Raw genomic sequence first — 15,934 nt, forward strand, 5'->3', positions numbered from 1 at the left:
ACAGTATGGACTATGGTGTCCCTTTTAGGACATGCTTCACCACAAGAGTCAACATGAACATGACTGTCTGTGTACATTTTGTCAAAGAAAGGTGATTGTTAACACACACTCACACCACTACGCTGTCCGTCTTTTTTTTTGTGGTTCTGGAAATAAAAGTTTGTTTTCATATGTCACATTCAACATTCCACCAGACAAAACATACAAAGACACAAGTCAAGTTGAATATCAATAGTGAGAAGGATGTCCTAATGGAACTCATACTTATGGTCACTGGTCCTCTAAAGTGAAAGACAACCCTATTTAGCAAGAACGTGATGAGCCGTGTTGACTTTGAATAGTAAATCAAACTTAATAACATATGGATACTTATATAAAATGTTTTTTTAAATAAACTAAAGCCACTTTTATTACTTTTATCCAGTGATTGTATCATGTTGCAAAGCACAACTGTAAATAGAGGAATGTGTAACACAAAGAACAGTTTTTCCTCGAAAGACTCACTTTGTGTTCAGACACATCTCAACCAAACCAAAAACCCAAACACCATAAAACACAGCCAAGAGTTAATGAAATGATCCCTTTCACTGTTTACTGTAACCATAGAAATAGTATTACCAGAACAGTCATTCCATTCAAATCAATGGGTCTGTGATGGGTGGACTGGCGGCCATACTCTGTATACCCATGAGTGTTCCAGTTCAATTACAGTGGTCTAAGGGCCTTTTTTTAAACATTATAGTAATTCTGTGTCTATGACTGAAACAGACCCTGTTGCTCATAATATTCTTGCTGAATAGGTTTCTGAGGACCTCAGTGTCAGTTTCCTTCGATAAGGCTACATTCAAGACTGTGGCAAGACATCGCCACCTAGTGGCCAACTAGCAGTACAGCAATGAAGCACGCAGTACAGTTTAAGCACTGTCTCGTTAAGCAGTTTTCTTTCACTCAGGGCATTGATGACAGCGAGTAAAAAAGGGCCTGATGACCATCTAGAATTGAAATGAATTGCAGTGGGGCTGGGGGCGACAATATTTAAATTCTTAATGCACTGGTGAACTCTGGGTAGTGGTACGATTGGAGCTGGGCAGAGTACCAGAGAACTGGGGAGTGGCGAGGGGGGCTAGAAGCACTGGGGGTGGGGAGGGGAACTAAAAGCAGCGAGGGGAGTGGAGGGTGAGGGGTGTACAACCAGATTGTTTTGATTGTGTTTTGGAGACATTGCTTGCTGAGCTGAATCATTTCCAGAACTTCCCACAAGAACACTTTACGCTTTTCTGAAAATACAGCAGTGTACAAAATAGCCTCAGAGTGAGAAGATTAATTTGAATCTAAATTATTATTATTTTTTCTGTCTCCCCCTCCTGATGTCTTGTCTCTTACTCAGTGTGTGTCATTAGAGAGAGGGTAAGGAGGACTCATGGAGAGCTGAAGACACAAGGGGTAGGATTGGGTTTCTAATACAGATCTTGAGGCAAAAATGTCAAGGAGAGTTCATGCACTTCTCCTATAATAAAATCACACTCTGTCATATTAAGGGAGTCAGAGGCCGGGCTAGACTATGAGCCTATGAGGAGACAGACTAGATAATCAGATGTAGGTGTGAGTTTGGGTTCTGCTGAATTCYGGTCTGGTCTGAGGCAGGACAGTGTAAAGATGAGAGGCTGGGAGAATGATTCAAATGCTACACCGGTAACATGCAACATAGAATACTGCTGGCAGAGAAAGAGAAGAGACACTCGCACTGCACTCTGGGTAGGAYGGAACCCGTGTTTTTTTACTCACAGTAAATCACTACCAGAGAGTGGTTAAATAAAGTAGTGGTGTTTCCCACCGGCAGCAGGGGAAGGAAATAACATCAACAACATGTCAATGGTCATAAAAACTTGGACAAAACAAACAGCAACAGAAACAAAACAGAACTAACAGAAGACAAACATTCATTCTAGTAATGGAAATGTCATCTCTCTAAATGTGGCCCTCCTGTTGGTAATACAACATTAAATCAGACAGAGACACAGAAACTAAAATAATCTAAAATAGAACTGTCTCGTTTCAGGTACAGTAAATCTATTGGACCAATGCCTGATTCACACTATAGGGCCAACCCAAACCGTACAGTGCTGGCTCAGATATATTTCTTCACATTGTCCATTCCAGCATGGTTGCAGAAACTGTGGCGGATGTGTAACCAGGCCAGCCCAGTACAGCTCAGCTTGCCTCAGTTTGGCCTTATAGTGATAATCAGACAATACAGGTCTCTGGTTCTCTCTACCTGACAAACTACCAGGCCTTTAGACTGAATAAGTGAGATGACACAGACAAAGGGAAAGGACAGTGGAGATTGTGTGTTTGTTTGGGCGTAGGCTGCTTACTGTAATTGTTGCTGACCTTTCTAGATGTATGGAGACTGCAGGAGGTGGAACTATTTAACATGTTGGGACAAGGGCCCATGTAGGTCAGGTAGTAATAAGGCCCTTAATGCTTTTAATTCAGCCTATCCAGGAAGTAGACTGAAAATACGACTTACTGTATATTATTTTCCTCAATGACTTTACTTCCTGAATTGAAAAGCAATTGAGCCCAACCCTTGTAAACATTCTCTAATTCCCAGTCTGATCAATAGTACAAGTTGAGAAAAAGGGTAATATTCCAAGTCCTCCCCGCTGGCAGAAGTGTATGGTAGTATGCCTGGACCATTACGGTGTTCTGATTCTGTGTATGGTAGTATGCCTGGACCATTACGGTGTTCTGATTCTGTGTATGGTAGTATTGCCGACCATTACGGTGTTCTGAGATTCTGTGTATGGTAGTATGCCTGGACCATTACGGTGTTCTGATTCTGTGTATGGTAGTATGCCTGGACCATTACGGTGTTCTGATTCTGTGTATGGTAGTATGCCTGGACCATTACGGTGTTCTGATTCTGTGTATGGTAGTATGCCTGGACCATTACGGTGTTCTGATTCTGTGTATGGTAGTATGCCTGGACCATTACGGTGTTCTGATTCTGTGTATGGTAGTATGCCTGGACCATTACGGTGTTCTGATTCTGTATGGTTTGACCAATAGGGTATGTGGTTGTCTGACCCCATGAACCCTGAGCAGAGAAACGCCATTGGTTCATTTATTCTTCCACCTGACTGAGGTCAATATCTCTGCCCATATCACAGAGTCGCTATGGTGACCTGACAGCCTCCCTCGTCTGCTCAGCTACTCCTGTCACTCAAACTCACTCCATCATTAGCACACTGACAACTATCTCTCTCTCGGTCCCTTTCTGCCTCCAGACTTCAGTCCACCCTTCTAACTAGTTTCGTCATTATGATACATAACATGATCAGGTTACATATTTTAGTCATGAAATTAATAAATCAAACTAAATGTGCATAATGTTGCCTGTACTTCTTTTGGATTTAATAAATAATATCATCATGCATTGATTTTGGATTATACCACAATGAAGGTTGAGGAATTGTGATCACAGTTATTACACTTTCAAATGGGACTCAAGGTCATCACTGGGGAAATGTCCATTTCAAAGTGTATAATAGCAAAAAATATAGTTATCGCTGTAAAAGGATATTCCTATGAGAAACAGTGAGGGATATGACATCATTCATATTATAGCACATCCTAATCCTAATTCAGCGACAGTGGGAGGTGGGGGAGGGGTTGGGAGGAGAGGAGGGTCATACGAGGGGTGAGTGATTGTGTTGTGGGTGTACTCACGTCGTTTGCAGCCACACTTTTTGATCCGTTTGGGGTCTGTGATGTCATCGTGACAAGCTTTGCAGTAGAAAAATGCTCTGAGGGGAGAAAACAGCAGCATAGACATTTATCATCTCAGTTTGCAACTCACCTTGTGAGTTTGACCCATGTCACCAGGTTGACCTGTGAGTTGGCTTTAACCAGCTGGCTTTTACTTTTACCAATGAAACCTTTATTTTTAACAAGATATTTAGAGAAGTTTAATGCCTAATCTCCTTTTAGCCACCAAGACAATGAACACAGAAAACCCAGGCAAGGCTTTAAACAGACTTTTCCTGTGGCGTTTTTCTGTATTTTTCCGTGATGGTGGGATGATAGCCATTACCTCTTTACTTCTTTGGCGTCACTGGCGATGAAGAACCCCAGAGTTCCTTCCTGCATCTTTACGTGGTTCCCCGGGTTGATGAGGATGCTGGGTAATGGGAGATAGATGACATCACACTCTTTAGAAGCTGTTATGGCCGTTAGTCACACTCACGCGCTAATCAAGAGGAATGGTACACACACATCATCAACCCACTGGCTGGAGCTACAGTACAATGACCAGCGAGCTAACACAGCCTGATCGGATTGGTCAATGAAATCACAGCTTCTGCAGTCTCCAGTTGTTTAGTTTGGAGAGTAGTTATAATGGAAGTTTTATAAATGCTCTACAGTCTAGGCCACTGTATGGAGGTGGTTATTGAAGTGGTATAGTGTGGTGGAGAAAATCATTGTTTCCATGTTTAGCCACCTTCTCTGAGGCTAATCACACAGATCGACAGAATGCACAACAGCATGAGTTGGTTGGTCAATTTTAATGGAGTGGATGTATGGGCAGAGGTAGGAGGAGTGAAGGGGGGGTCAGAAATAATTTAAATTGTTGTTGTTATGGAGTGGTTTCAGCCTCAGCAGTCAGTTACATACTGTTACCTGGGTTATTACTGGACATTGGAGTGTTACACTACAGTAAGATACTGTTACCTGGGTTAGTAATGGACAGTGGAATGCTACACTCAGTAAGATACGTGTAACCTGGGTAGGTAAATTGGACAGTGGAATGCTACACTAGCAGTACATACTGTTACCTGGTTATGTAATGGACAGTGGAAGGCTACACTACAGTTACATTACTGATTACTGTTATTACTAAGACAGCTAGTGAGGATGCACACATTACATATGTTACCTGGTTAATATAGACAGTGGTAATGCTACACTACAGTTACATAATGTTACCTGAGTATCTACATAGCGTAAGGATCGGACAGTGGAATGTTACACTACAGTTAGATACTGTTACACTGGGTTATGTAATGGGGACAGTGAGATATGCTCACACTACAGTTAGATACTGACCTGTGTAGGTAGTATGGACAGTGAATGCACACTACAGTTACATACTGTTACCTGGTTATAATGGACAGTGGAATGCTACACATCAGTTATCAATACTGTTACCTCTGGTTAGTAATGGACAGTGGAATGTTACACTACAGTTACATACTGTTACCTGGTTAGTAATGGACAGTGGAATGCTACACTACAGTTACATACTGTTACCTGGGTTAGTTACTAGACAGTGGAATGCTACATTACTACACGTTACATACTGTTACCTGGGTTATTAATAGACAGTGGAATGCTACACTACAGTTACATAATGTTACCTGGGTTAGTAATGGACAGTGGAATGCAACACTACAGTTACATACTGTTACCTGGGTTAGTAAGGACAGTGGAATGCTACATCACAGTTACATACTGTTACCTGGGTTATTACTAGACAGTGGAATGCTACACTACAGTTACATACTGTTACCTGGGTATGTAATGGACAGTGGAATGCTACACTACAGTTACATACTGTTACCTGGGTTAGTAATGGACAGTGGAATGCTACACTACAGTTACATACTGTTACCTGGGTTATTAATGGACAGTGGAATGCTACACTAATAGTTACATACTGTTCCTGGGTTAGTAATGGACAGTGGAATGCTACACACAGTTACATACTGTTACCTGGGTTAGTAATGGACAGTGGAATGCTACACTACAGTTACATACTGTTACCTGGTTAGTAATGACAGTGGAATGCTACACTACAGTTACATACTGTTACTGGTTATTACTGGACAGTGGAATGCTACACTACAGTTACATACTGTTACCTGGGTTAGTAATGGACAGTGGAATGCTACACTACAAGTTACATACTGTTACCTGGGTTAGTAATGGAAGTGGAATGCTACACTAAGTTACATACTGTTACCTGGGTTATTAACTGGACAGTGGAATAGCTACTACAGTTACATACTGTTACCTGGGTTAGTAATGGACAGTGGAATGCTACACTACAGTTACATACAGTTACCTGGGTTAGTAATGGACAGTGGAATGCTACACTACAGTTACATACTGTTACCTGGGTTAGTAATGACAGTGGAATGCTACACTACAGTTACATACTGTTACCTGGGTTAGTATGGACAGTGGAATGTGTCGTAGAAAATCACTTCAAATATAACTCTTACAAGATACTTTGTGACTCAAATATGATTTTTTAATACAAATTGTAATCACAATCTGGAGTGTCCGCGGAACACAACCCCGCGGAACACACAGCTCCGGAACACCAACCCCCATTCCCAGAGCCTTAGCTCCTATATATTTATACCACACATAGCACTATGTCCATCACCCTTATGCAAATGAAGTCTCCCTTCTCAATCATTCGCCACCACTATCCTCTAGTTCAAGCTTCCTGCTTGTCCGCATCAAGCCCCAATAACGCCCACATCTGCTCTCAGCTAGACTACAATGGTGGCCCGACCCTCCATCCTATTGTGTCAGCAGATTCTGTGTCTCTCTTCCTTCTCATCAATGTGTCAAATGCACTTTGCCCCCATTGGAATCAGCAGATTCTGCCTTATAGGCCTTCTTTTTAGAAGCACTGACTATGGATCCCTCTATCTTTAGTGTGTCAGCATAATGTGTCAATGTACTCTTTGTTTTGTTTGCCTTTATTGGAATCAGCAGATTGTCTATAAACCTCTGTTTAGAAGCAGCTGACTATGAATCTCTTTATCATTAGTGTCAGTCAGCAGACCATGTGTCTCTCCCTTTCATTAGTGTCAGGTCAGCAGACCATGTGTCTCCTTTCATTACTGTGTGCATCTATTTTTAAAATGTTCAGTGGTTATCATACTCCAACTTTTATACATTACTGTGCTGCCTATATCATCTCATTACTCCTACAAATGCTAACTCTATAGTTACATACTGTACCTGGGTTAGTAATGGACAGGTGAATGCTACACTACAGTTACATACTGTTACCTGGTTAGTAATGGACAGTGGAAGCTACACTACAGTTACTACCTGTTACCTGGTTAGTAATGGACAGTGGAATGCACACTATAGTTACATACTGTACCTGGGTTAGTAATGACACGTGGGATGATGCTACACACAGTTACATACGTGATTGGTTAGTAATGGACAGTGGAATGCAACTACAGTTACATAGTTACCTAGTGGTTAGTAAAGGCAGTGAATGCTACACTATAGTTACAATTTACCTGGTTATCGGATGGTTATTTACTCGGAAAGGGGGATGCTACATAGCAGTTACAGTACGGTTACCTGGTTAGAAGGCAGTGAAATGCATACTACTACAGTTACATACTGTTACCTGGGTTTTTAGTAATGGACAGTGGAATGTTACACTAACAGTTCATATCACTGTACCTGGGTTATTAATGGAACAGTGGAATGCTACACTACAGTTAGATACTGTTACCTGGTATTTAATGGACAGTGGAATGTACACTACAGTTTACATACTGTTACTCGGTTAGTAATGGCAGTGGAATGTATACACTACAGTTACTACTGTTACCTGGGTTATTAATGGACAGTGGAAGCTACACTACAGTTAGATTACTGTTCCCTGGGTTATTATTGGACAGTGAGATGCTACACTACAGTTAATCATACTGTTACCTGGGTTAGTAATGGACATGGAATGTTACACACAGTTACATACTGTTACCTGGGTTATTAATGGACAGTTGGAATGCTACACTACAGTTAGATATACTGTTCCGTGGGTTAGTAATGGACAGTGGAATGCTACACTATAGTTACATACTGTTACTGGGTTATATAGGACACAGTGGAATGCTACACTAATACAGTTACATACTGTTACTGGGTTATACTATAAGATGACAGCTAGGGAATAGCTGGACTAACACACAGTTACCATTACTGTTACCTGGGTTATTACTAGACAGTGGAATGCTAGGGAATGAACAGCCTTTCGGACTAACACTACAGAGGAATAGGAAATATATGCTAAAGGCTTAAGTGTTGTTATATAGTGTATTGTCATATTGCTATAGTAACCTAGTACTGCTATAGTTAACTAGTCCCGCTATAGTTAACTAGTATTGCTATAGTAAACTAGTAGTGTTATAGTAAACTAGTATTGCTATGGTAAACTAGTATAGTAGTGTTATATTAAACTAGTAGTGCTATAGTACACGAATACTGTTACATTAACCTAGTATTGCTATAGTAACCTAGTATTTCTGTAGTAACCTAGTATTGCTATAGTAACCTAGTATTTCTATAGTAACCTAGTATTGCTATAGTAACCTATTATTGCTATAGTAACCTAGTACTGTTATAGTAAACTAGCATTGTTATTGTAACCTAGTATTGCTATAGTAAACTAGCATTGTTATTGTAACCTAGTATTGCTTTAGTAACCTAGTATTGCTATAGTAACCTAGTGTTGCTTTAGTAAACTAGTATTGCTATAGTCCCCTAGTATTGCTATAGTAAAATAGTACTACTATAGTGACCTACTATTGCTTTAGTAACCTAGTATTGTTATAGTAATATAATATTGCTACAGTGCTGCTTTAGTGTATTTCAGCTAAGAAATGTGATATGCAATTTATTTTAACATTATCCATGTCCGTTTTGATTAATTAGGGAGACGTATTTAATAACCAAGTAGCAGAGGGAAAATGCCCATCTAATGTTATCTAATGGATAAGTGATATTCATATTAAAAATTCTCTCCAACCCCATAGATCCTTACTGTATCCTCAAACATAAGTCTACAGTAAAGAAGATATTGAAGATTTGAATGGTGCTTAGGTGTGTAGGGTGCCTGTACGGACTGGCTGTATCATTCCCCCTGAATTAGACTGAAACGAGAGTGGACGACACACACGCACACGCCCAGCTCATTAATGGTTGCCTGTGGGTAGGAATCATCAATGATGGGAGTGCAGACTGAGAGACTGACAAACGGAACACACAGACCGACAGTCAGGGGACAACCCCCCTGGTCTCCGAGCCCAGACGAAAGGGAAAATACTAACACTTTACTAACTTAACTAATAATTTACAAATAGTTTACTTTTACCAATACTTTACTTTACCAATACTTTACTTTATGTTTACTTTGGCTTTACTTTCAATCCCTTTACTAAGGCTTTATTATACTTTCCTAAGGCTTTAGTATACTTTAACAAGGGTAAAATTTCCCAATCCTGTGTTTACTAGTACTTTATTGTACTTTCCTGAACGTTTATGCTCAACTCTGACTTACTAATACCTGGTTGTACTTTATTTACCCTTTAATTTACTACTACTTTATTTTACTTGACCAACTCTTTAGTTAATTGATCATTTACTGCATTTGGGGCGGCAGGTAGCCTAGTGGTTAGAGCGTTGGGCTAGTAACCGAAATGTTGTTAGATCGAATCCCCGAGCTGACAAGGTAAAAATCTATCGTTCTATCCCTGAACAAGACAGTTAACCCACTGTTCCTAGGCTGTCATTGTAAATAATAATTTGTTCTTAACTGACTTGGCTAGGTAAATAAAAAAATAAAACGTACGTTTTCAGTTTGTTGTACTAAAGTGACACATTTGAGAACACTTGTCTACACAAACAAGATGTGTAAAAAGTGCATGCAGGCTCAGAAAATAGCTGAGAGCAGCTGAAAACTATAGACTAATTTGCAAATGATACAAATCTTTCCTCTGGGCTCTACGAACAACATATTTAAACAATAAGGGGGTGATTGGATCAATTATAAAGCTGTAATCAATAGTGACAGCAAAACAACAGGATATTTTGCTAAACTTAAGTTTAAAGTTGCACTATTCAGCTTTATATCAGACTGAATGGCCCCCCAGAGTAGAAAACAGGCTTCACGTTTGACATGCTGTTTAGAGAAAATAAACTAAGCCACTACAAAAAACACATTGCTGCCCAAATCTGAGATTTCACATAATTTACCAATTTCAGATCTAATAACAAAGAAACATAACAAAATGTAATTTTCTCCCAATTATGCATAGAGGCCCAAACTGTATCAAAACCTCATATTATGAGCAACAAGGTAAGCATCACACATCCCATGTGATGGAGTGTTATAGCATGCCGTTAGCGAACAGCGTGAGTAGGACACTTGTAAAACACACAYGGCATAGCCACCGCAGTACAGATAAAGAGACAGGTACGTAGATGCAGACTGTTGCAGTAACTTCTGTGCAGTTGGATTGTTCCGTAAACACCAAACTGACAGGAAGTGACCTCACTTGATAACATCTACTCGGAGACGCACAGGTATGGGGGAACAAGGTGAATGAGACACACACTACACAAGCGTACGCACACACACACACACATACACACCAACGTATACATACACACATATATTCTCACACACACAGGACAGATTATTCACACACGGACACACACAACAGTAAGAACGGGATGAAATACAAGTATGAAGCAGCAGCCATGGAAAACGTGGACTAAAATTGAGCAATTCCATTGGATAAATGTTAAGTTATCCAAAGTTAACGGTCCCATGCCTTGACTAAGATATGACATGACAGAACAAAATGCTGTTGGTATCATCAATAAAACATGAGTTTGTGTCAAACTCTGCTTGCTGCAATGACATATAATCAATCCATCGATTCCATAATATTACCAAAATGTGCAACAAATCAACAATAATCTTATCCATCAACAAACCCTTCTGAGGTTCAGATATCAGCAATGTGTCTCTTGACTGATATGTGAGATGAAACTATCAAAAACTATACAAATGTGAAGTAGTGCTTTGATGACGAACATAACACTAAAACAAAGGAACACTAAAAAAAGATATAATCAGTCACGTTCACGCAATTACAACTAACTGAAAACACTGAAAAACAACTGAAGTGAGCGAGAAATTAAGGAGAACGACGGACAACGCAAGAGACAGAAAGAAAATCAAAACAGGAGGTAGAAATGGAGGAGAGGGTGTTAGCCTGGGCACGTCGACAACGTCACAGACAAATCAACAAGTAAACAAACGAGTCAAATTCAACTATCCTCTCTCTGCCTGCAAAGAAGTTAGTGCATTAGGCACAAGGAAGACAATCAAAAATAGAGTGAGAAATTGGCCCATTTTCAGATAGGGTTTGGGAAAGTATCCTTAGGAACCTAAACCCAGAGTCAGCAGCTCTAAAGTGGTGGAGTGGGGCYGAAGTTTGGAGGGAAAGATAAGGAAGAGGGCATACCGCTTTCTGCTTCTGCAAACAACAAGAAAACAACCCCAAATCAAACAGTTGTTATTAARATAAAAGGAGAGATGAAAACTGATATTATGAGTCTGAGTGGACAAAACATTAGGAACACCTTCATAGTATTGCCCTCAGGACAGCCTCAATTCAGTGTGGGACTCTGTTGGAACATTAGGGGGTTGGGGTGGGTTTGATTTGGTAGGGGATCTGTGTATGTTTTGCCCTCTACCTGTTCTGTCTGTGTTATTTGTATAATCAAATAAATAAAATAAAAAATAAAAAAATTGTCTCAATTCGTCAGAGCATGGACTCTACAAGGTGTCAAAAACATTCCACAGGGATGCTGGCTCATATTGACTCCAATGCTTCACACAGTTCTGTGAGCTTGGATGGATGTCCTTTGGGTGGTGGACCATTCTTGATAAACACGGGAAACTGTTAAATGTGAAAAACACAGCAGCGTTGCAGTTCTTGACACACTCAAACCAGTCTGCATGGCACCTACTACRATACCCCGTTCGAAGGCACTTTTGTCTTGCCCATTCACCCTCTGAATGGCACACATACACAATCCATGTCTCAAGGCTTAAAAATCCTTCTTTAACCTGTCTCCTCCCCTTCATCTACACTGATTGGAGTGGATTTAACAAGTGACATCAATAAGAGATCATAACTTTTACCTGGACTCACATGGTCAGTCTGTCATGGAAAGAACAGGTGTTCCTAATGTTTTGTACACTCAGTGTATGTCTCAATTTGCTGTCTGTCTACCTTATGATGGGAAAAGGAAAGTACTTGCTGTAGCACACCGAGAAAAAGTTGAAGACCTTCAGATCACTTTAGTAAACATGGAGGTACTTAGATTTAATCTCAAGAGCTGATTTTATTACACAGACTGCATCTATGAATTCATTTAGTTTTTACTATCAGAGAGATATGCAGTTTAGATGGCACAGAATGGTTTTAATATCAGAGAGATACGCAGTTTAGATGGCACTGAGAATGGTTTTACTATCAGAGAGATATGCAGTTTAGATGGCACTGAGAATGGTTTTACTATCAGAGAGATTGCGTTTTAGATGGCACTTGAGAATAGTCTGTACTATCAGAGGATATGCAGTTTAGATGGCACTGAGAATGGTTGTACTATCAGAGAGATATGCAGTTTTAGATGGACTGAGAATGGTTTTCTATCAGAGAGAATATGCAGTTTAGAGTGGTACTGAGAATGGTTTTAATATCAGAGAGATATGCGTTTAGATGGTACTGAGAATGGTTTTAATATCAGAGAGATATGCAGTTTAAGATGGCACTGAGAATGGTTGTACTATAGAGAGATATGCAGTTTGGATGGCACTGAGAATGGTTTTACTATCAGAGAGATATGCAGTTTAGATGGTACTGAGAATGGTTTAATATCAGAGAGATATGCAGTTTAGTGGCACTGAGAATGGTTTTAATATCAGAGAGATATACAGTTTAGATGACACTGAGGATGTTTTACTATCAGAGAGATATGCAGTTTAGATGGCACTGAGAATGGTTTACTATCAGAGAGATATGCAGTTTAGATGGCACTGAGATGTTTTTACTATCAGAGAGATCTGCAGTTTAGATGGTACTGAGAATGGTTTTACTATCAGAGAGATATGCAGTTTAGATGGCACTGAGAATGGTTTTACTATCAGAGAGATATGCAGTTTTAGATGGCACTGAGAATGGTTTTACTATCAGAGAGATATGCTGTTTGATGGTACTGAGAATGGTTTTTACTATCAGAGAGATCGCTGTTTAGATGGCACTGAGAATGGTTTTCACTATAGAGAGATATGCGTTTAGATGGACTGAGAATGCGTTTTACTAGAGAGATATGCTGTTTAGATGGTACTGAGAATGGTTTTACTATCAGAGAGATATGCTGTTTAGATGGAACGAGAATGGTTTTACTATCAGAGAGATATGCTGTTAGATGGCACTGAGAATGGTGTTTTACTATGAGAGAGATATGCTGTTTTAGATGCACTGGAATGGTGGCACTATGACTACGTAGTGGAGAAATTCCTGGCATGAGCAACAGAAAAGCATACCATGTCTATGTGCAAGCACACAACAAAAACACTGAGCAAAAGTTAAAAAATACATGTTTAAAATATGACATAATTACAAGGTGGTTAGACATGACTTTGTTTGAACTATTTATCGTGATTTCATTATGTACTAAAAACTCCACAACTCAACTCTACTATAAATGCATTATTGTCAGTTGAATGTTGTCAGTGTAAAATAAAAGGTCACAGTGCTGATGGTGTTGGAGTGGGTGGGATTTGGTAATATATGGTTAGTGACTACTTTATGTTTATAGTTAGCAAGTTCATAGTAATATAAATGGCATGAATGGTTATCATGGCTCAACACAGAGACAACTATTTACAGATAAATCTTGAACAACATCCTAGATTTTGAAAAAGTTCAGGGATATTATAGACAGAGGTCCAGCAGTCCTGTACAACACAGAGAGAAACACAGAGACACAAACCTGCTCTCTCCCAGCTCCGATTTGTTCTCGATGGCGATAAGCAACAGCTTCAGCTTCACGTAGCACAGCCTGACACACACACACACACACACACACACAGAGGATTGTAAGGGAATGCTATGTCTCCTTTAGGTTATATGTAACTACTATTTTAACATTACCAATACTATCAAATTAAAAATGTATATTTTTTTATGTATTTAATATATTCATGTACTATTAATATTGCTACCATCTAATGTTCAGTAGTTGTAGCAGTACAAGGGAGAGAGCAGCAGCAGTAAAAGAGAACAGCAACATGTAGCAGAGAGAGTTACCGTACTGTACCGGGCGGAGGACCGTGCTGTCTCATACTTACTCGCAGACTGCTGGGAAGGAGAGCCCCACAAAGGCACTGGACAGATACTCTGTGTACATCTCATTAGCTACCCCTTCTAAATAGTACTTCTGCCATGTGTCCTCTTCAATCTGAGAAGCAACAAGTAGAAAATACATATGTATAAATACATATATAAATACATATACAGATGAAAAATGTCCATAGTACCTTAAGCCCTTTATAAACCCTTCTTAAGGCCTTTATAAACCCTTCTTAAGGCCTTTATAAACCCTTCTTAAAACTTCTTAGGGCTAGGGGGCAGTATCCTGAATTTCCGCCTGACTGACGTGCCCAAAGTAAACTGCCTGTTACTCAGGCCCAGAAGCCAGGATATGCATCAAATCAAATCAAATCAAATTTTATTAGTCACATACACATGGTTAGCAGATGTTAATGCGAGTGTAGCGAAATGCTTGTGCTTCTAGTTCCGACAATGCAGTAATAACCAACAAGTAATCTAACCTAACAATTCCACAACTACTACCTTATACACACACACAAGTGTAAAGGGATAAAGAATATGTACATAAAGATATATGAATGAGTGGTGGTACAGAACGGCATGGCAAGATGCAGTAGATGCGTGATGGTATAGAGACGTAATAACAATATGAGATGAGTACTTTAGGGTATGTAAAACATAAAGGGCATAGTTATAAGTGGTATGGTCATGTATTACCATAAGATGGCAAGATGCAAGATGATTATATGACGGTAGTATATAATTAAATGTGGAATGTGGGTTATGTAAACTTATATTAGTGCATTGTTAAAGTGGCTATGGTATTTTTACATAAATTTCATCAATTCCCATTTTTTTAAAGTGGGAGCTGGAAGAGTTGAGTCAGTATTGGGAGCGGCGTTAATTTTGTTAGTGGTTGGCTGTGTTTAAAGTCTGATGGCCGAGTAGAAGCGTTTTTCACCCTCTCGCTGGTCCCTCGTTTCGATTGCAACCTGTATTGATCGCCTTCTGGATCGATAGGCGCGGTGAAAACGGCAGTGGCTTGGGTTTGGTGTTTGTTCGTCACTTTGAGATGAACATCTTATGGCCTTCCTAGATGACACTTGGGTTGGGTGTGGTGTTCTGGAGGGGCTAGTAGTTATGACGCCCTTACGGATGCAATGCTTCTTCGACCCCTTCAACTACACCTCCTTGAGAGAGCTTACGGGTTGTGGGCGGAGCAGTTGCGTACCAGGCGGTGATACAGCCGACAGGATGCTCTCGATTGTGCATCTGTAGAAGTTTGTGAGTGCTTTTGGTGACAAGCCGATTTCTTCAGCTCCTGAGGTTGAAGAGGCGTGCTGCGCCTTCTTCACAACGCTGTCTGTGTGGGTGGACCAATTCAGTTTGTCCGTGATGTGTACACGAGGAACTTAAACTATCCACTTCTCCACTACTGACCGTCGATGTGGATAGGGGGGTGCTCCCTCTGCTGTTTCCTGAAGTCCACAATCATCTCCTTTGTTTTGTTGACGTTGAGTGTGAGGTTATTTTCTGAACCACACCGGGGCCTCACTCCTCCTGTAGGCGTCTCGTCGTTGTTGTATCAAGCCTACCACTGTAGTGTCATCCGCAAACTTGAAGATTGAGTTGGAGGCGTGCATGGCACGCAGTCGTGGGTGAACAGGGAGTACAGGAGAGGGCTGACGACCCTTGTG

The 15,934-nt window shown here is 40.2% G+C and overlaps 1 protein-coding gene across 1 annotated transcript in view; it reads right to left on the reverse strand.

The window, feature by feature from the left end:
• LOC111951745 (calcium-activated potassium channel subunit alpha-1a) overlaps positions 1 to 15,934 on the reverse strand; it is a 176,291-nt gene that overhangs the window by 76,771 nt on the left and 83,586 nt on the right. Inside the window, exons 13-16 of the mRNA XM_070434999.1 lie at positions 14,255 to 14,364; positions 13,897 to 13,965; positions 4,097 to 4,183; positions 3,733 to 3,809 (exon numbers count right to left, since the gene is read on the reverse strand). Coding sequence (XP_070291100.1) covers positions 3,733 to 3,809; positions 4,097 to 4,183; positions 13,897 to 13,965; positions 14,255 to 14,364 — 343 coding nt within the window. The remainder of the gene's footprint in view (positions 1 to 3,732; positions 3,810 to 4,096; positions 4,184 to 13,896; positions 13,966 to 14,254; positions 14,365 to 15,934) is intronic.

Source organism: Salvelinus sp. IW2-2015, linkage group LG25 (genome assembly GCF_002910315.2).
Source record: "Salvelinus sp. IW2-2015 linkage group LG25, ASM291031v2, whole genome shotgun sequence".
Lineage (NCBI taxonomy): Eukaryota > Metazoa > Chordata > Actinopteri > Salmoniformes > Salmonidae > Salvelinus > Salvelinus sp. IW2-2015.